Source organism: Melospiza georgiana, chromosome 17 (genome assembly GCF_028018845.1).
Source record: "Melospiza georgiana isolate bMelGeo1 chromosome 17, bMelGeo1.pri, whole genome shotgun sequence".
In the NCBI taxonomy this organism is placed as follows: domain Eukaryota; kingdom Metazoa; phylum Chordata; class Aves; order Passeriformes; family Passerellidae; genus Melospiza; species Melospiza georgiana.
Window position 1 is genome coordinate 15,481,938 of NC_080446.1, and position 21,819 is coordinate 15,503,756.

At 52.4% G+C, this 21,819-nt stretch overlaps 1 protein-coding gene across 1 annotated transcript in view; it reads left to right on the forward strand.

Moving 5' to 3' along the window:
- Positions 1-1,137: 1,137 nt before the first annotated feature.
- Positions 1,138-21,819, forward strand: part of LOC131090577 (uncharacterized) — a 51,528-nt gene continuing 30,846 nt past the window's right edge. Inside the window, exon 1 of the mRNA XM_058036027.1 lies at positions 1,138-1,482. Within this exon, the coding sequence (XP_057892010.1) occupies positions 1,138-1,482 (345 nt within the window). The remainder of the gene's footprint in view (positions 1,483-21,819) is intronic.

Sequence of the window (21,819 nt, forward strand, 5' to 3'; positions counted from 1 at the left end):
CTCAGTCCGGAGCAGGTTCAAGATGGTCACAGAAACAGGAGAGGAGAAACAGTCCGGGAAGGAATTTGGACCGTTTAGCTAAACTAGTTAATAAGCAGAAGCAAAAGCAAGAGCAGAAGCAAGAGCAGAGAAGAGAGCAAGCAAAGCAGCAAGCTGAAAGCAAGAAGCCAAAACAGCCCTATGTACTGATAGTCTCTGTGTCCCTGATAAGAGAAACCCAAACAAACTTCCACTCTTCAGAGCCGGTCTTAAAGGCACAGAACATATGAATGGGGATACAAGCATCATAATGTCACCCCATGACAGGATATCATTTGGAATTAATGTGTTAGATGTAAAAATATACTGCAGAAGTGACTGTGCACATTGGGATTTTCAACCAAATTGTGGAATTGCTGCTCTCAATTTTTCTAAAATCTTCCAATTGAAACGTTCTCAAACTCTACTTGCAACATTAGTTACTACAGGAAAAGCCTCTACGTCATTGGAGAGAAAAGTCCCTTCTACAATAGCTTCTGTAATAACTCCCTTCCACTTTTGTTTCTGAGCTGCATCAATTTCAAGGTCACATTCCAACTCCATTTCCACATTTTTTAGAGCATGACAAGGAGGATTTCATTTAACTGGCAAGAATGCTGGCCCAGAGACAAACTGAGAGGGTGGTAACCGCTTTCCTGGTTGTCTGTCTGAACCTACTATCATTGACAAATCCATTTTCTCAAAATAATAGTCTCTTTTGGAGACAACTGGATTATTTTGTTGAATTACCAGTTTTTGCAAATTGTCCACTAAAGATTTTAAATCCTCTTCAATAGAAGCACTATTCATAATAACATCTCCTTCCAGGAAGGGCCTGGGCACAGCAAGGGCTGCAAGTGCCCAAGGCCTGGGGCTTCTCCATGCAGCTTCCAGTGGGCTCAGCTGCTGAAGGGGCGCTGGGTGTGGCCCTTTGTGACACAGGGCCCTTGATGATGCAGGACATGGTGGTGCCCAGAGACCATTGTGACATCAGAGAGCCCCACCATGACTGAGGGTGTATAGAAGGGGCGCAGAGCCCTGGGGTGCCCAGTCCCGTGAGAGCTACTCTCGTAGAAGGAAGCAGCTCCCAGGATCTGTCTGTGCTACAGGAGCTCAGAGATGGAAGAGAGTAAGACAAAGCTCAACTCCTTCCAGTCACCCGGCCCCCTGCCCAGCTGGGGGCAAGACCAGGCCCTCAGCGGGCACTTGGTGGGGGCAGTGGGTGCCTCAGCCTGGCCACAGTCAGACACTGAGGAGGAGGAGGAGAGACCCTTTGTCATCATGGAAGAAGAGAAGAAACCTGACAGAGATGACAAGTGGGGAGATGCTGGGGCCCGAGAGCTTGGCCTGAGGGAAGAGGGGACAAGCTGTGAATTCTCCCAGTCAGTGCCAGCAATGGCAGCCAAGGAAGTGCCCCCACGTAGAGCAAGGAGTGCCCACGAGCTGCAGCAGTGGAAGGCGGCTGTGAGGGTGCTGTGGGGAGAGGGGGCACAGCAACAGCCCTGCCAGTGGCAACAAAGGGCAACAGTACAGGAGCTGCCCCCAATGGAAAAGGAGGTGACTGAGCCAAAGCTGAGCCAGCGAGGAGAAGGAAGTGTGAACAGCCGGGAAAAGCAAGCACATTCTCCTGCCCCCAGGGAGGAGGTGCCATCTGCTGCTGTATTCATATTGTTGTTATCTTATTTCTAGAGTCCCATACCTTCTGGGTGGTTTTCTCACAAGCAGCTCTTCACAGCAGTGTTGTTCCTGCTTCTTCATCAGAGCTCCTCCAAGGCCCTCCCTAACTGGCTAATCCATCCACTTTTATCCCAGTTATCTTCATTAGTCACAGCTGCCACCCAATTAAGGACATCACAGCTGCAGCCCATTTAGAACAACTAGGATTTGGGCAAGGCCACTTATACAATACATGTATTTTACTAGGACTCCTACTATAATCAGCAGGGACACATAGCCCAGTGCCTGCTTCAGACAGCCCCTGCTGCCCCCCCAGCCCCTCACCCAGCCCACTGGGAGCCCAAACCCCCAGGGAGCAGCTGGAAGAGGCAGAGCAGGGCTCAGTGCTGGCAGAGAAGGAGAGTGAAGAGGGCACCTCAGCTGGCAATGATGAAGACTGGGAATCCTACAGCCAGACTGAGCTTTGCCAAGAGTGCTAAGGTGAGGCAGAGCCAGAGCTGTCCCAAGGAGAGTTCAGCAGCTCCCAAGACCTCTCCAGCTGGGAAGACTGCAGTGAACCAGAGCTCAGAGAACTCCGAGAGGATTCCACGGAGGAAGACAGCAGCAGCACAGACCTGCCACAGGACTGCTGTAAAGGTAACAGCATCTTCAGCTTCGGGCCCACTCCCTTGCTGTGGGAGGAGGCAGACAGTGACTGGGATGAAGTCAGCATCCACGAGCTGTCCGAAGGAGAAGGCAGGGCCCAAAGGCTGGCAGATCTTGCGGCAGATGGGCTGCCACTGCCTGTCCCTCAGGATGTCTGGGTTGAGGGGCAGGCAGAGGAGTCCCTGTGTGCCTCACTTCCCTCCCTGTGCAGCGAAGGCTCCAGCAGGGGCCCGAGGCAGGGCCACAGAGCCCAGGGCCTGCCCCGCAGAGCCCTGGTGGCGCCTCAGCTGGCCAGCCGGGAGAGCAGACCTGCAGGCAGCAGCGGCTGCCCCGAGCAAATGGCCCGGCCGCCTCAGGCGGGCGCTGCGGGCACTGCGGGCGCTGCTCTGTGGGCACTGCGGGCGCTGCTCTGCTGGCCCTGCCTGGCGCGGCAGCTGCAGGAGCAGCGCCCATGGCCCTGCCCAGCCCGGGCCGGCTGATGGCGGCTGCTCCCTGCGCGGGGCCCCAGGGAGCCACACAGGGAGCCTCGGCCTGGACATGGCCCCGTAGCCTCAGCTGCCCTGGCCAGCCTGGAGCATCGCCCCAGCACCCACAGTCACTGCTGGGCCAGCCTCAAACAGCACGTGTGGGACATGATTGGAGCCAAAGCGCTCAGCAGGGAATCCCAGAGTCATCGAGGTGGGAAGAGACCCCGACGCTCACCCAGTGCCAACGGCACCCTGGCAGAACCACCATCACCGTAAAACCACGTCCCCAAGGGCCACCTGGAAACAAGGGACTGTTGGGACACTGTGGGGCCCCATGGAACCCAGGGAACATGGAACAGCTCTGGCTGGCTTGGCCTCCCAGGGACCACCTGACAGCTCTGGCTGATCTTGGGAAGTCAAGGGCTGCCTCTCATCAGCTCCTGGAGCACTGGGGCTCCGTGCTTTCTTTGCTATGGAAAAGAACTGTCTGACTTTTCAGATGCCCACTGCCAAAACTGGTTCTCTCCCTAAAAATTTCCTCTATGCAAGAGCATCTTGCAAAACAAAACCTGCCAGCTCTGGCTGGCCTTGGCCTCTGGTGGTCACCTCTCATCTGCCCCTGAAACAGAGGGCCTCCGTTCCTTCATTCCTATGGAAAAGAAACAGCCTTCTTATCCAGGGACCATAACTGTGGTGGTTTGACTAGGAAGAAGTGGGAATTCTGGGATGTTGTGGTCAAACCAATGGGTGCTTGGATTTTGATATTGGCACCTGGTGTAGCCAGTGGGATTTTGGACACACCTCCGAGAACACACAGGGGTTAAAAGCAGAGCTTCGGCCCTGGGAGGCTCTCTTGGGACTTTGAGGGATGGAGGTCAGATCTCTCTCCCCTGTCCAGCCGCTGCTGCTGGGCGGGGGAGGGGCAGCCATGCGGTAGGCCTGGGCCTGGACAGACATGGGGGTGAGGAGGCCTTGGAGGATGGAAGGGTGGAGGAGCCCCAAGAGACATCGTACAGCCATTCCCCCCCACCCCCCCCCCCCTTGGAGACAGACAGAGAGAGAGAGAGAGTGCAGCTTGTGTCGTTATCTTGAAACTCAGTAAATATGTGCTGGCAGCAGGCAGCCTGGCTGAGGAGATGGGGGGGTGTAGCCAGGAGTCCAGCCGCCTGGAGGAGTTTTTAACCCTTTTTTGGACAATGAAAACCTTACAGAACATTAACCCTTCCTAGACGAGTGATAAGAGTGGAGGAGGACAAAGGAAATGAACGAGTGATGGAGGTCTGGACCAGAGAGAGAGAGAGACTGAGAGATGTTGAAAGAATGGAGAAGATGGAGTGGCATTTTATGCTGGACTCTTTCGTGTAGCCATGGACAGAGCCATGTTTCCGTGTGATACAGAGACTGAGTCCAGGGGGAGAAATGTCCCAGTGCCAAAGAAGATTCAGTGTGGGGACCCCTCGGCCCCAGGGGGTATATAAAATATGGGGGGGAAGGTGAGATACTGTGCTTTTCTGGAACTGGACAAAGCATCCCTAAAAAGACAACCCTGGAAGCAGTCCTGATCCCTGTTCGGTGGTGAGAGCACCGGAACAAGGACGGAAAAGGCCACCACAACACATGGAAGGACTCCCTCTCCTCTTGAGAAACTGAAAGTTTGAGCATTCTAAAGGGTTGTGTTGGACCCAGAACTGGTGATTTTGGAGGATGTATTGTATTGGGAATTTAGGGGGGAGGAGGGGGAGAGTGTTTTTTGTGAGGTTTTCATTTTCCTCGTGTTTTCTTTTTTTTCTTTTGTGTGTAGTTTAGTAATTGTTTGTGTGTAGTTTAGTTAATAAACTTTTCTTTATGTTTAAGCTGGAGCCTGCTTTGCTTATTCCTGGTCACATCTCACAGCAGACACCAGGGAGAAGGTGTATTTTCATGGGGGCTCTGGCTTTGCCAGGCCAAAACCATAACAATAACCAAAATTAGAATTTGGCCTCCCAAATTCCATATATCTAAGGATTGCTCCCACACAAAAGTAACCAGGACAGTCAGGTCAGGCTGGCCCTGTCCTTTGGTGATTTTCTTAGACAATTAGCTGAATGTCTTCATTTGGAATCACCTTGGAGAGGGCCCAAAGTTGTCCCAAGGAGGGGTTTGGAGGCCTTGGGCACATGAGCACTGTGTAGGGAAAAAAGAGCTCTGTGCTCAGTGGGGTGGAGATTGAAGACAGTGGAGCAGAGCCATGAGAGTGTTTAAACAGCAACTTCAGGGATGGTGAATCATTTTGACATAGTGGAAAAAAGCCTGAAAAAGAAAGAACTAATGCCAAGGGCAGCTGGGGAGGCCCAGACTGGCACCAGGAGAAAGGAATTTCCCTGGCAGGGCAGGGCTGGGGTGCAGCATGTCCCCAGCAGGAGCCTGGAGCAACCCAAGGCTCTGTGTGGGCAGGCAGAGGCAGGCAGGAGGCAGAGCTGTCAGCAAAGGAAGGGCCCAGCCAGGTGGGGCAGCGGGGGATGCCGACAGCCTGCAGGGACAGGGGCGCAGTGCAGGGACGCTGTAGCACAGCCTGGGCTGCACAGGGCAAAGGGATGGGCAGCAGCTGCAAGACAGCCCTGCCAGAGCCACCTTGGGCAGCACTTTGGCCATGGCTGCTGGCCCTCGGCCCTCGGCCACAAGGAGACTAGTGACCCTTGCAGGCCTGGGGCCTCATTGCCTCCTTGTCCCTGCTCAGCAGCCTGGCAGGGGCCGCCCCATGCTCCTGCCCTTGCCATTGCACATCCCCACATGCCAGTGCCCATCCTGGGAAGAGCACTGAGCAAGGAGGGAGGGACAGGATCTGCCTGGTGAGGGGCTGGGGCTCAGGTCTGGGCCCTTTGCATTCCTGAAACACATCCCCATAATTTCCCTCATCCAGCCACTGGCACTCAGAGCAGCTGACGAATGGAGTCACATCCAGGGGCATCCCCAGGGCTCAGGATATGGGCCAGGTCAGTAAAATCTCTTTATTGCTCATCTGGATGAGGCCATCGAGGACACCCTCAGTCAGTTCCCAGGTGAGCCCAAGCTGGGTGGGAGTGTGGCTGTGCTGGAGGGCAGGAAGTTTTGCAGACGGATTGGGCCAGGCTGGAGCCGTGGGCCCAGGACAGCTGGATGAGGTTCACCAAGGCCAAGGGCCAGGTCCTGCCCTGGGCTCACAGCCATCCCAAATCCCTGGCTGTGCCCTGCCCCTGATCCCCACAGCCTGTCTTGTTTCCTTCATCCCTGCATTGCCAGGGACTTACTGGGACAAGGGAGCTCTGCTCTGGGCATGGAGGGAGGTGCAAGTGCCACCATTGGAGTGGGAACCAGAACTCATCAGGTTTGTGTCCTTTGGGGGTCAGGAACTGGTGGGACTCAGAGGCATAGAAAGTTTCTCTTCATGGCCAACAGACCACAGTTGAACAAGACACAATTTAATAAAAATCACGCTCTTCCCGGAGCTATGTGCAATGTCCCAGCAGTGTCTGATGAGTCCACCATCCATAGGTGATTTGCATACTAAAATTAATTTTAGACAAACATGGTTCTGTGATAGATATAAACACAATTAAAGTATTGCATCAAGATGCTCCTCCTGGAGTGGGGACAAAACAGCTCAAACAATTCCTGATTTGCAAAGCTGTCAGTGGTGGGTGGAGAAGGGAGGTCAGGCTACTCTTGGTGTTGAGGAAATGCTGAAGGCAGCCTGACTCATTTCATCTCCTCCTGTCCTGGCTGATCTCCCCTCTTTCCCCTTCCACTCATTGGCTTTTGTCTCCCACCAGCCACCTGTGAAGAGCCTGGCTCTGTGTTCTCCATCCCCTCCTCGCTGGCACTGCCAGGCTGGCATGAGGAGCCCCTCAGCCTTCCCTGCTCCGGGCTGGACAAGCCCAGCTCCCTCAGCCTCTGCTCACAGCCCAAGGGCTCCAGCCCCACCTTGGAGGCCCTTCCCAGACCCTGCTCCAGCTGCCAGACATCTTTCCTGCCTTGGGGAACCCAACCCAGGCCATGGGGAACCCAACCCAGGCAACAGTGACCTGGATAATCCATGTCCTTGCTGTCCTGGTCACACAGCCCAGCCCCCTGTCCCTGTGTCAGGTTTTGGGGTTGATCTTGTAGAACACCCTTGGGGGAGGCTGTGGCTCCAGGTGGACCAGGGGAATACCAGGGGATAGGGGACCCTGCTGGGCATGAACAGCATTGGACTTCTGGGGGGAAACTGTGAGGGGGGGCTGGGGCACAGTGACCAACCCAGTGACCTCCCACAGCCTTGCTGGGATGTCACAGTTTGCTCAGTAATGTCATAGCCTGCTCTGGGAGTCACAGCTGACGTCAGCCTGCTTTGTGATGCCACACAGCTGCACTGTGATGTCACATCCCACTCCCTGATGTCATGGCCCACTCTGTGATTTCACTCTGCCACCCTCTATGATGTCAGAATCTCCCCTGTGATGTCACATACTGCTCTGTAATGTCACAACTTATGCTGTAATGTCACAGCCCACCCTGTGATGTCACACAGCTGTTCTGTGATGTCAAAGTATGAGCTCTGATGTCACAGCTGGCTCTGTGATGTCACACAGTCCCATCTATTATTTCTTACCTGATCAATGACCCCAAAGAACCTACTCTGTAATGTCACTGCCCACTCCGTGACCTCACTTAACCCATTCTGCGATGTCACACAGCCCCTTGCTGGCATCACAGCTGCTCTGTGCCTCTCTCATCACAGCCACAGTGGTGCCTTGATCACACAGTACCTCTGTGACACCACAGCCGTTCCCTGAGGTCACTGTGCCCTCTCTGGGACATCCCCCGGTGTCACTTTGGGTCAGGGGGGACAGGTGGCCTCCAGGCACATTTGGGCCCCCATGCCTGCAGCCCCCAGGGCCGGAGGTGCCCAGCAGCTCCCACAGGCTGCAGAACATCCACACCACCCCCGACAGCCACAAGTGTCCATCCTGGTCCCAGTGGAGCTGGCACCGCTTGGAATCCCGGCTGGAGCGTGGCTGTGGAGTGGCCACCAGGCTCAGCGGGGCGGGGACCCCCGGGAGCCCCCAGACCCGCCTGCGCGCAGGTGCCCACGGCAGACCCAGGGCTGTGCCCGTGCCCGTGTCACTGTCCCCCGGGTGCCCACGGCAGACCCAGGGCTGTGCCTGTGGCTGTGTCACCGTCCCCCAGATGCCCGCGGCAGGCCCAGGGCTCTGCCCGTGCCTGTGTCACCGTCCCCCGGGTGCCGGGGCTGCACTTCCCTCTTGGGGACAGAGCCCTGCGCGGTCCTGGCCCCCCAAACCTTCGGGGGTGCTGTGGCAATCTCACCTGGATGCAGACGCTCAGCAGGATCCCCCTGTGCCCACCCCTGTGCCCACCCCTGTTCCCACTCCTGTGCCCATCCCTCACCACAGCGTCCCCAAGCCCTGCAGGTCCTGCGGTGCCCAGAGGGCGGGATGGGGACCCGCCCCTCCTGGGGGGATTCTGTCCCCTCCCTTCCCCTGTCACCTTCGGTCAGGGCTGCTCAGGGGGTCCCGGCTCTGGTTTGCCACGGCCCCAGGAGCCAGGCGGGGGCCACCTCCCTGCAGAAGGAGCGCTGAGCATCTGCCCTCAGCTGGGGGTGGCCATGGAGGAGAGCCACGGAGGAACGAGCCTCCCGCAGCCGGGGAACTCCCCCTCTTGCGCCAGGCCGGGGGGCAGCCCCACATTCCCCGGAGCCATGCTCAGGCCAGGCTGCTCTGGGCACTGCCCCATGGCCTCAGCCCCTGGCAAGGGCACAGCAGCAGCGGCAGCTCCCACAGGACTCAGCCCCACCATGGGGCCATTGTGGTACTCTGAGCAGTTCCACAAGTCTTGGAGCATTGGGGAGTAGGACGGTCAGGACAGCAGGACAGATGGAGATGAAAGATTTCTGAAGCCAGGTTGTGGAACTTGTAGTTTATTGCAGAGGGCCTGGGTGCTGGGGCCCTACTTGGAGCTGCCAGCCACAGCTCGGAGCAGGCCCGGGGGAAGAGAGGGGTAGAGAGAATGAGAGGGTAAGAGAGTAAAAGGGTAAGAGAATAAAAGGGTAAGAAAGCAAAAGCATAAGAGAGTGAGGTTTCCGTTACAATACAATAAATCTTCTTCTGTGTTGAATATTCTATTTCTCACTAACCAATCTAGTACAATATACAAATCCTATAGCACTTACATACAGCCTATAAGAATCATTACATTACCACACTGTGTTACATTTTAAACCCTAAGAACTCCTCTTTGGGCCCCTTCTGCCAAGTTGGCAGGGTCTGCTCTTACCCTTGACCTGTCTGCAAGCAGAGGGTATTGTTTCATCAAAAGGTGATTATCTTCAGGCCGGCCACACTATTGTTTCCAGTTTTTTAGTAACTAAGGTATCTCAAAGCCTGCTTTCATTTCGATCTCTCTTATAGTTTCTATATTCGCAAAGTCTTTTGCCAGACAATCATATTTATAAGCCATTCCTGTTTCATCTTCCCCAACACCATGGAACCAAGGAAACCATTTTGACACTGCAAGGCCTCATGGAAGCAAGGGGCCATTGTGCCAATGGGGACCCAGAGAGACCACTGCGATATCACTGGACTTGGAGAAGAAAAGATCTGTTGTGATACTATGGGGCCTCATGGAACCAAGGGGTAATTCTGATGCTGCAGGGCCTCAAGGATCCAAGAACATGGAAAAGTTCTGGTTGGCTTGGCCAAGCTGACCTTGGCATGTTGAGGGTTGCTTCTCATCTGCTTCTGAAACTCAGGAGTTCTGTGCTTTCCTTCCTGTGGGAAAGAACTCTCCTCTTCCTCCAGAGGTTCATGGGTGGAATTGGGATTCTACGTTCAAATTCAATTATATCAAAGGATGACTCCTGTATGAAACCTGCCAGAACAGACAGCTCTGGATGGCCTTGGCATCTTGGGGGCCACATCTTATCAGCCTTCGAAACACTGGGGCGGCAAGCTTTTCTTTCCATGGAAAAATCATTTTTCAAGTGCAGGTGTCGATAGCCAAAATTGGGAATCCGCCTCCAAAATTCTTTATATCCAAGGACAGCTCCCAGACAAAAGCTGCCAGGACTGTCTAGGTTCCCTTGGCTTCCTGAGGGCCAGCTCTCATCTGCCTGTGAAACACTGGGGCTCTGTACTTTCCTTCCTATGGAAAAGAACTGTCCTTCTTTTCCAGGTGCCCATGGAAAAAACTGAGATTTAGCCTCCCAAATTCCATTTAAAAAAGGATTGCTCCCAGACAAAAGCTGCCAAGACAAACAGGTCTGGCTGGCCTTGGCCTCCTTGGGGCTGCCTCTAATCAGCCTTTGAAACACTGGGGCTCTGCTATTTCCTTCCTGTGGAGAAGAACTGTCATTGTGGTGCAGGTACACATGGCTGAAATGGAATTCTACCTCCAAAACTCCCCAAATATCCAAGGGTTGCTTTCAGACAAAAGCTGCAAGGACAGACAGGTCTGGTTGGCCTTGGCCTCTGGTGAGTGCCTCTGATCTGCCTTCAAAACCCTGGGGCTCTGTGGTTTCCTTCCAGTAGAAAAGAACCGTCCTGCTTCTCCAGGCGCCCATGGCCTCAAACACATGAGCATTGTACAGAGACAGAGGAGCTCTGTGCTCAGTGGGGTGGAGACTGAGGACAGCAGAGGAGAGCCCTGGGAGGGATTGAAGGGTGGTTTCAGTGATAGTAGATCCTTTTGACATAAAAGAAAAAGGCAGAAAAAAAATTAATAAAAATGGCAGCTGGGGAGGTCCAGACTGGACAGCAGGAGAAAGAAATTTCCCTCCAGGGCAGGGCTCTGGTCCAGCACCAGAAGGAGTCTGAGTCAGCCCAAGGCTTTGTGTGGGCAGACAGAGGCAGGCAGGAGGCAGAGCTGTCAGCAAAGGAAGGGGCCAGCCAGGTGAGGCAGCCGGGGGATGAGTTTTACAACATGGCTTATGAGGTCCAAGACCTGTTCCACATTGCCAAAAGATGGCTGCAGCCTTGGGGATATTTAGTTGGCCAACACGCCTGTCAATCACTGTTACAAAAGGTGACCAGGAGAGATTTACGTCAGACTCTGTCAGTGGTTTGGTTCCACTGAAGGACAGAAGTTTATTCATTATTGTTTTCATTTTGAAAGAATGAGCAGTGATACTGGAGTCTTCTGTAGCAGGGGACATGGCATACCATATGGAACATATGGCAGGGACACTGTAGCACAGCCTGGGCAGCACTTTGGCCATGGCTGCTGGCCCTTGGCCTGAGGCAGGAGCAGGAGACAAATGACCCTTGCAGGCCTGGGGCCTCATTGCCTCCTTGTCCCTGCTCAGCAGCCTGGCAGGGGCCGCCCCATGCTCCTGCTCTTGCCATTGCACATCCCCACATGCCAGTGCGCATCCCGGGAAGAGCCCTGAGCAAGGAGGGAGGGACAGGATCTGCCTGGCCAGGGGCTGGGGCTCAGGCCTTGGCCCTTTGCATTCCTCAAACACATCCAGGTGTGCTCAGCACCAGAGACACCTTTGCCTTTTTTGTTCCCCAGCTGTCATCACTGCCTCCAGTGTTCTGCTCTAACTGGAACCTGGGGACACTTTCCCAGTCTTGTCCCTCAGTGAGACCCATTAAAACTTAAAGAAACTATGGAGTTTAAATTTAAGTTCTTCAGAAGTTTCTGAACACTCTCTCACTGACAGTCTGATGTAAACAACACCAAATCCCTGAGAGGCTCATTAAAGTCCTTGTGCTGTGTCTGTGCTGCTGAGCTTTAAAGGAACAGCTCTTCCCAGGACCAGCTCCTCTCCCAGCCCAGCAGGGCTGAGGGCTCTGCCTGCAGGCACTGAGGGGACAGGAGCCAGGCAGAGACAGGCTGAAGGCAATCAGGATTGGGAAGATATTGAGCTGAGACTTCACCTGGGAAAACATCTTCACAGCCCTGTGCATGGTGAGTGTGTGGGTGCAATGCAATGTCCCCTGTGCTCCTGGAGGGATCCCCTGAAGCCAGCACAACTCACAGCCTGGGGGATGTGTCAGGAGGACTCTCCCAGTTTCTCTGTGGCACGGGAGGAGGAGGAGGAGGAGGAGGAGGAGGAGGAGGAGGAGGAGGAGGAGGAGGAGGAGGAGGAGGATGTGCTGCAGAGCAGGGCTGCCCTGGGCACCGTCACAGGGACAGGGCAGGACGGCTCCTGCTGCCAGGGACAGCTGCTGGGGGTGAAAATGGGGCTGCAGCCAGGGCTGCTCAGAGCTCCAGCTCATGCCCAGCTCATTTCTGATGGGAATTTCCATGAACTCCTTCAAGGCTGGGGTTTCCTGCTTGGATCTCTGCTTTCCTGAATCTTTGCTCCCACTTTTCCCTGACTCAGCTTGGTGACAATGGAAACTCAGCTGTGCAGGGCACAGCAGGGGCTGAGGCTCTTAAACCATCACAGTGAGGATTCCTGGGAACCTCAGCAAGTGCCTGCACCTGCCCAGCCTCCAGATCCATGCAGCATCACCTTTCCATGGTGCCCAGGCTGGGGAAGCTGTTCATTAATCCTTTCAGGGCCGAGCAGCTGCAGGGCAGGGCTGGCCCAGGGGCTGTGCTGGGCTCTGGCAGCTCTGGCAGGGAAGGATCCCGGGGCCACAGGAGCAGCGGGGGCTGGGACAGCTCCAGTAGCAGAGCCGTGGGCAGGGAGGGAGGGAGGCAGTGCTGAGGGAAGCCCTGCTGCAGGGCAGATGTGGCACCTGCTGGGCCGGCCCTGCAGGGCAGACACTGCCCTGAGCAGCACAGCTCTTGTGTCCCCTCACAGCCAGCACAGCCGTCAGCCCGGGGGCTCGGGACCCTCAGTCCCTCCTGGGCCAGCAGAGCAGCCCCAGAGATGAAGGGCATCTCTGTGGCCATGTGCCCATTCCCTGCTGACCAGGGCCTGACGGCCACTGTCCTGTCCTGCTGCTGCCTGGCAGGAGCTGGGCAGGGCTGGGCAGGGAAAGGCTTTTCCTCAGGCCCAGCTCTCTCTCTCTCCTTGCATTGCCCAGGTGCTTCTGGCATTGCTGAGGGGATCGCTGCAATGGCAGTTCCAGCTGCAGGGCCAGGCCCAGCCCTTGGGCTCCTCCTGTGCAGGCTGAGCACAGCCATGGGGTGTCCCAGCTCCCTTTGCCCGGGCAGCTCTGGGCAGGGCAGCCTGGGAGGCTGGCAATGAGCCCACTCTCCTGACTCTGGGAAAGGCAGGAGCCACTTTGTGTGCCAGGGATCCCTCTGCTCTCAGCTGTGTCTCCTGGCAGTCCAGGGTAACATGGGAGTGGATCTCAGAGAGGTGCCAAGTGCAGGGCAGCTGGAACAGGGGAGAGGGACAGAGCAGCTCCCCTCAGTCGGCACTAAGCCTCAGAATATTCTTGTGCCTCTCTGGACTCTCTGTTCTCCCCAGGTACAGCAGAATCTCTTGTTTTGCCTCCTGTTATCCCCATCCCTTCACCCAGGCAGTTCTGCAGCCTTACAGGAAGGTTCTTTATCCAAGTCTGAACACCAGGACTGGTCCCTGCCTTCACTGTTCCCCTGCACTGACTGGGGGTCACGGCTGACTCCCAGGTGTCCTGCAGGCCAAGGTCCAGCTCCTGACACAGCATTGGCCAGCAGCAGTTGGTGCTCCAGCAACAAAGGTGAAGGACGATCTCCTAGACATAGACAGGGGGAGGTGTTTAGTGGCAGGAACGGGTCTATTAGAAGGAGCTTTGACTTTTCTGTGAGAAATTTCCCCCCAGTTGTCCCTGTCTTTCCTCCTTCTGTAGGTTGAAATGTGCAAACACAGGAAATGTCCAACAGCAGCTCCATCAGGCACTTCCTCCTGCTGGCATTGGCAGACACGCGGCAGCTGCAGCTGCTGCACTTCTGCCTCTTGCTGGGCATCTCCCTGGCTGCCCTCCTGGGCAACGGCCTCATCATCAGCACCGTAGCCTGCAGCCACCACCTGCACACGCCCATGTTCTTCTTCCTGCTCAACCTGGCCCTCAGCGACCTGGGCTGCATCTGCACCACTGTCCCCAAAGCCATGCACAATTCCCTCTGGGATGCCAGGAACATCTCCTATGCTGGATGTGCTGCTCAGGTTTTCTTCTTCCTTTTTTTTATGTCAGCAGAGTTTTCCCTCCTGACCATCATGTGCTATGACCGCTACGTGTCCATCTGCAAACCCCTGCACTACGGGACCCTCCTTGTGCCCACATGGCAGCAGCTGCCTGGGCCAGTGCCTTTCTCAATGCTCTGCTGCACACAGCCAATACATTTTCCCTGCCCCTGTGCCATGGCAATGCCCTGGGCCAGTTCTTCTGTGAGGTGCCCCAGATCCTCAACCTCTCCTACTCAGACTCCATCTTCAGAAAAATCTGGATTTCCTTGGTTTCTGTCTGTTTAGCTTCTGGCTGTTTTGTGTTCATTGTTTTCTCCTATGTGCAGATCTTCAGGGCTGTGCTGAGGATCCCCTCTGAGCAGGGACGGCACAAAGCCTTTTCCACCTGCCTCCCTCACCTGGCTGTGGTCTCCCTCTTTGTCACCACCGGCACATTTTCCTACCTGAAGCCCCCCTCCATCTCTTCCCCATCCCTGGATCTGGCCCTGTCAGTTCTGTACTCGGTGGTGCCTCTAGCCCTGAATCCCCTCATCTACAGCCTTAGGAACCAGGACTTCAGGGCTGCAGTGTGGACACTGCTTAGATGGTTCAAGAAACATTAAGCTGCTGGCCAGTTTCTGCAAATCACGTGTAATAAAATTCCTATTTGTTACTACTTGGGTTTGGTTGTTGATATGTTCTTGTCTTTCTTTTGTTTTAGTGTTGTTTTTTTTTTTACAACAAAGAAGGGTCAGTGTTTGTGCCATTTCTTATTAGGTTTCTCTCAAAATTCACGGTGGCCTCAGACTGTGTCAATGAGGAGTTGTGCTCTCAGCGGCTTTAGACAGAATAAAGGATCTCCCAGAAAACTTTTCACAAGAGATCCCCCTTTTGCTGCCTTCTCTGGAGCTACAGCAGCAATGTCTGTGTACAGAGCTGGGAAAGATCAGTGCTGGCCCAGCAGCTGTGCCCAGCAGCAGCAGCCCTTGGTGGTGCCAGTGCTGCTGCCGTGGCCCTGCCCCGCTGCCCTGGTGGCCCTGGTGTTGCTGCAGGGCCTGAGTGCTCTCAGGGCCGGGCACAGCCCTGGGGGTGGCAGTGCCGGGGCTGCAGCAGGGACAGGCCATGGGCACTGCTGGGGCAGCGCTGACGCCTCAGCCCAGGGCCTGGGGGCTCCAGACTCCTTGCCCGGGCTCTCTCAAGAACAAGGCCAGGCCAATGCTCAGCACAGAAAAGCCCGTGAGCAGCTCCAGGCTGGCCGTGGGCAGGCTGGGGGCAAACAGCATGGCTGGGGCTCTGCAAGGGCCCTGGGGCAGACAGGAAGGAGCAGCAGAGCAGGGACTGATCTATCCCCAGTGCACTGGACAGGCCAGGGCAGCGTCCCAGAGCATCCTCATGGAGCTGCCAACAATATCCCCCCTCTGCAGCCCTGGCCTCTCCTGCAGCTCACACAGATGGCCCAGCTTTGCAGGCACAGACACAGCAGCACTGGCTCAGCAGCCCCTGTTTTCATTGCACACAGCAGGGGGAGCACCCCCATGCTGTTGGTGTAGGGACATGAACCTGAGGGAGCACAAATGCCATCAGCCCCTGGGGCCAGCAAGGGCTGGAGGACACCAGGGAAACCACTCAGCAGTGTTGTGGCCTCTGCAGTCAGCCAGAAAGTTTGTTCCCATGAGCTGGGAGTTTCCTGTCCTCTTGCAGATGCTGTTGCCGCTGCTCCAAGGATGGTTCCAGAGAGTCACAGAATCAGCAACGGTGGAAAAGACTTGGAGATCATCAAGTCCAACCTGTTCCCTGACACCCCCTTGTCTCCCCTGAGCCTCCTCTTCTCCAGGACAAACAACCCCAGCTCCCTCAGCCCCTCCTCACAGGACTTGTGTTCCAGACCCCTGCCCAGCCTTGCTGCCCTTCTCTGGACATGCTCCAGCCCCTCCATGGCCTTCCTAAATTGGGGACCCAGAACTGGACACAACACTCGAGGTGTGGCCTCACCAGTGCCGAGTGCAGGGGAAGAATCCCTGCCCTGCTCCTGCTGGCTACACCATTCCTGATCCAGGCCAGGAGCCATTGGCCTTCTTGCCCAACTGGGCACACTGCTGGCTCATGTCCAGCCTGCTGTTCATCAGTCCCTGCAGGTCCCTTTCTGCCTGGCCGCTGTCCAGCCACTCTGCCCCCAGCCTGTAGCACTGCAGGGGTTGTTGTGGCCAAAGTGCAGGACCCGGCACTTGGTCATGTTCAGCCTCACCTTTTTGGATTTGAGCTCTGGATCCAGCCTGTCCAGGTCCCTCTGCAGAGCCCTCCTACCCTCCAGCAGATCCACACTCACACCCAGCTTGGTGTCATCTGCAGATTTGCTGATGCTGGACTCATTCCCCTCATGCAGATCATCAGTGCAGATATTGAAATCCATGCTGGCTGGCTCTGATCCCTTGGCCATCCTGTGGGTGCCCTGGGATGGCACTCAGGTGATCTGTTCCATAACTTGGCGGGCACCCAGGTCAGGCTGACAGGCCTGGAGTTCCCCAGCTCCTCCTTCCAGCCCTTCTTGGGGATGGGCTCACATTGGCACCTCCAGTCCTCTGGGCCCTCCCTGCTGAGCCAGCACTGATGGTAAATGATGGAGAGCAGCTTGGGGAGCTCATCCACCAGCTCCCTCATCCCCCTAGGATGGATCCCATCTGATCCCAACCACCTGTGAGCATCTGAGTGGCTCAGCAGGTCAGCAGCTTCTTCCTCCTGGATTGCAGGGGGTGTTCTGCTCCTTGTGCCCATCCACCAGCTCAGGAGAACACTTGTCCTGAGGACGACTTGACTTATTTTTGACAACTGAGGCAAAGAAGGGGTTAAGTACCTCAGCCATTCCCTCATCTTTGGTAACCGTATCTCCCCTAATAATGAATGGAGATTGTCCTCATACCTCCTTTTGCCATTAATGTATTTATATAAACATTTTTATTATCCTTCACAGAAGTGGCCTGGTTAAATCTTAAGCTTTCACCTCTCTAATTTTCTTTCTGCATGACCTAGCAACATCCTTAAACATTTCCTTAGTTACCTGCCTCTCTGTCCAAAGGTGATGCACCTTCTTTTTGGCCCCAAGTTCCTGCAAAAGGCCCATCACATACAGAATGTCCCCTGTTGGCTAAAGTACGCCTCAGAGGAGGAAAATACAGGAGTCCATAAATTAAGAGGGAAAGCAAGCTAGTAAAGTAAAAGAAGAAGAAGAGGCTGGGAAGGCTAACAAGATCGGGGACCCCCCTTGACCACTTACTTCCTCCTACCCTTGCAGTACCTCAAATCTTTCCTCCAATTCCTCTTTCTGTGGACCCAATTCCTCCTCCTCTCCCAGCTCTCATTCCTTTAAAACCTCCTAACCCAGTTATACCTCCACCACCTTCCCCTCAACCCTCTCCTTACTCTCTTTACCCTTCACTACTGTCCCCTTACCTCAACCATCTCATACACCCCTTATTCACCAGGAAGTTCCTGCTCTGCCTCCCCACCACAAATGAGAAGCCAAACAACATCTCAGAATCTCATGCCCAAGAGTGAAGTTACCCAGTCAGCCTCCACAGCTGATATTGTAACACCCGGACCAAAGTGGCTGAAGTGGAAAAATTGTTCCGCCTCAGAGAAGTTCTCATGGGTGGGGTGGCCAGTGAGATTGGATTTGTAAATGCTCCCTTGACTGCGTCCGAAGTTGGAAACTTTAAGAAAGAATTGTGAAATTTAGTGGAAGACTCAGTAGGAATAGCAAATGAAGTTGATCCATTTTTAGCCCTGATATTTATACATGGGGAGAACTGAAATCCATCTTTAACAACCTATTTTCCCTAGAAGAGACTCGATTAAAAAGAACTGCAGGAATGAAAATTTGGGAGTGAGAAAACCAGCCCGGGTCCCCAGGTGACCAAAAAATGCCTTCAGTGGAGCCTGACTGGGACCCTAATCAAGAAGAGAGGAGAAGGGATATGAGAGATCACAGGTCCCTGATGACCAGAGGGATAAAAAATGATACCAGGTTAGCGTTTGACGGCACGCAGGAAAAAGATGAGACCCCAGCCACATGGCTTAATAGGCTAAAGCAAAGCTTCCAGATTTACTCTAATGTTGACCCAGATAGCCCAGAAGGTCAAGTCCTTCTCAAGGTACAATTTATAACAAAATCCTGGCCAGATTTTAGATGAAAGTGAGAAAGAATAGAGGACTGGCAGGAAAAAAGTATAATGAACTGCTTGAGAGAAGCCATAAGAGTATATCTGAGAAGAAAAGAAAAAAAGGCAAAATCAAAAGCTAAAATTATGGTAGCCATAGCCAGAGAAAGTGTAGGAGCCAACAAGGAAGGGCCAGTAGAACCACTTCGAAGAGACAAAGGTTTTATTGGACCAAAAGGGGCTAGGGCTCTACCCAGTGACAAATATTGTTATTACTGTGGAGAGAAAGGACACCTAAAGAGAAATTGTAAAAAACTCCAATTAGATGAAGCCATAGCCTGGGAGCAAGAAACTCTAGAGAACATCTTAAGAAGAGATGAGAAGCATGCGGAATAGGGGTGTCAAGGGTTCTATGCTCTAGGGAATTTAATGAATCATCTAGAAGAGCCCTTAGTAGATTTAGAGATTGATCCCCAGAATGATGAATTTGAATTTTTATTTGATACCGGAGCAGACAAGTCATATGTGACTAAAATACCAACAGGAATCACAGTTGGTAAAAAGGTCTGCAAAGTACGAGAGGCCAAAGGAGAACCATTTAAAGCCCAGATTATAGAAGATGTAGAAATTAGAGGAAATTCAAGAGAGTGTCAAGCTAAGTTCATTTACATCCCCAAGTAAGGTTGTAATTTATTAGGACATGATTTACAAATAAAATTGGGAATTGGAGTAATGCTAAAAAAAGGAAAAATGGTAGTACAAATAATGGTCTTAACTAAGGGAGACATAGATGAAATCAACCCAAACATGTGGGTGAGGGAGGGAAAAATTGGTTTTTAGAATATTCCACCAATAGAAGCAGAGATGCAGAAAGACATCTCCCCCATTCAGCTAAGGCAGTATCCAATTTCCCCAGAGGGAAAGGACTAGCCCCAGTAATTGACCAGCTATTAAAGGAAGGATTTTAGAACCATGCATGTCTCCACATAATACTCCCATACTAGCTGAGAGAAAAGCTGATGGAAGGTATTGATTAGTACAAGATTCAAGAGAAGTTAATAAAAGAATGGTTACGAGGCACCCGGTAGTACAAAACCTGTACACCCTTTTAAGCCAAGTACCTAAGGAGCATGCATGGTTCTCTGTCATGGATTTAAATGATGCCTTCTGGGTGTGTCCCCTGGCTGAAGAGTGCCAGAACTGGTTTGCCTTTGAATGGGAGGACATTGAAAAGAAAAGAAAACAGCAACTAAGGTGGACACGTCTTCCCCAGGGGTTTAGAGAATCCCCAGTCTCTTCAGCAAGCTTTAGAAGAACTCCTAGAACAGTTTAAACCTGAGAATGGGGTACATATTTTACAATATATTGATGATTTACTTGTATCAGGGGGAGAACAAGACAACATTAGATGTTCAAGCACACTAGCATCTAAATTACTTAGGGGAAAAAGGCCTAAAAGTATCACAAAAGAAACTGCAATTTTTGGAACAAGAAGTAACATATCTAGGACATATAATCACCCAAGGGTATAAAAGGTGAAGCTCCAAGAGAATTTTGGGAATTCTGTCCATCCCTGCCCCAAAGACCAAAGGAGATATTAGAAAATTACTAAGTTTGTTTGGATATTGAAGATTATGGCTTGATCAGTATACTAAAAGTGTTAAATTTTCATATGACAAATTGATAGACTCAGAGCCTGTAACCTGGACCTGAAATGATGAGGAACAACTTCGGAATCTGAAAACTAAATTGTCTTCTGCCCCTGTACCAAGTCTACCAGATCTTAGAAATAAATTTGACCTATTTGTAAACGTGGAAGAGGGGATAGCTTGCGCAATCCTGACACGGGATTGGGGAGGATGCAGGAAGCCGGTTGCATCTCTCACCAAGTTACCAGATCCAGTAGCCAGAGGGTGGCCAGCTTGTGAGCAAGTGATAGCAGCAACAGCCACCCCAATAGAAGACACACAGAAACTAACCTGAAAGGGGAAGATCCGGGTTCATACCCCACACAATGTGAAAGATGCTTTAAGTCACAAGGCCCCTCAGTGGCTAACCGACGCCCAAATACAAAAGTATCATGTAATCCTAATAAATACCAAGGGTCTCAAATTAGTCACTTCAAAATGTTTAAATCCAACCCAGTTCCTCACAGGAGAGCTGTTAACAGACCCGGAGCATGATTGTTTAGAAATTATCGAAATGCAGACCAAAGTGAGAGAAGACTTAGAAGATGAACCTCTCCCATATGGGAGAATTTTTTTTACAGATGGATCATCATGAATGGTAGCCAGTAAAGAGGTGTCAGGGTATGCAACCATAGATGGGCAGAACGTGCAAGTTGAGGAAAAAGGAAAGCTACCCTCAAATTTGTGTGCCCAGTGGTGTGAAATCTATGCCCTGAAAAGAGGGCTAGATTTACTAGCAAAACAGTAAAGAATTACCTATACCGACTCCCGGTACACATTTGGGATTACCCATACGTTTAGAAAAACATGGGAAGAACAGGGGTACCTAAATTCTAAAGGCAAAAATTTAATACATGAAGAGCTTAGAAAATTAGTACTAGAGTCCCTAAGGAAACCAATTGAGATAGCCAAAGTTCACATAAAAGGACATCAAAAAGGAGACACCCTCAAAATAAAAGGAAATTGATTAGCTGATCAAGTAGCAAAAGAAGTAGCCTTGGAACAAGGTAGTCCAATTCAAATTCTTAAGATAGAAGGAACACCTAGTAGGGAAAGAAAAGAGGAAAGACCCATCTTTGATGAGAAAGAATTAAGAGAGTTAGAAAAGATGAGAGGACAGCAAAAAGAAAATGGAGAATGACAGACTCCTGAAGGACGGCAAATTTTAAATAAAGCTCCAGCCTGAAAGGTGATGACAGAGTTATATGAGTTGACCCATTGGGGAATACAAGGATTACGTGACCACTTTCCAAGGGATCAAACGTGCATGGGAGTATGTACCATAGCAAACACAGGTACCAAGGGATGTTTAACTTGCCAACAAATTAATCAGAAAATAATGAGTAGAGTAGTATCTGATCTGGGGTAAGAGAGTTGGCCTTACAGCCATTCCAAAGTGTGCAGGTAGACTTCACAGAAATGCCCCCTGTCCAGGGACACAGACATTTATTAGTGACCGTGGATCACCTCATCCATTGGGTAGAGGCGTTCCCGACCAAAACAGGGACAGCCCAAGCAGCCACAAAACCAATCCTAGAAAACATCATTCCCCGATATGGGTTGATAAATAATATCGATTCTGACCAAGTCCACATTTTACAGCCCAAGTCTTACAAAAAGTTATTGAAGCCCTGGGAATGAAATGGAGGTTGCACAGCTCATTGGCATCCCCAGAGCACCAGAAGAGTAGAAAGGATGAATAAAACCATCAAAAACGCGTTAACTAAATTAGTTACAGAAACCCAGATGAATTGGCTTAAATGTCTACCCTTAGCACTGTTACAAATTGGAACAAGGCCTCAATCAGGTATAAGAGTCTCACCTTATAAAATGATGTTTGGACTCCCCTTCTTGATAACCTTAAATAGCATTGGAATTTATCCAGAAGGAGAGACAGCCACCCAAAAATATCTAAAGGCTATAGGAATTATGTTAGAAGATCTTAGGAAAAAGATGAAACCTCAAACCTTAGACACTAAGGGACACAACATCAATCCAGGGGACTGGGTGTTAGTTAAATCATGGAACACTGAACCTTTAACCTCTAAGTTTGAAGGCCCTTTTCAGGTCCTACTCACCACCAATACAGCCATACAGACCCAAGAGAAGGG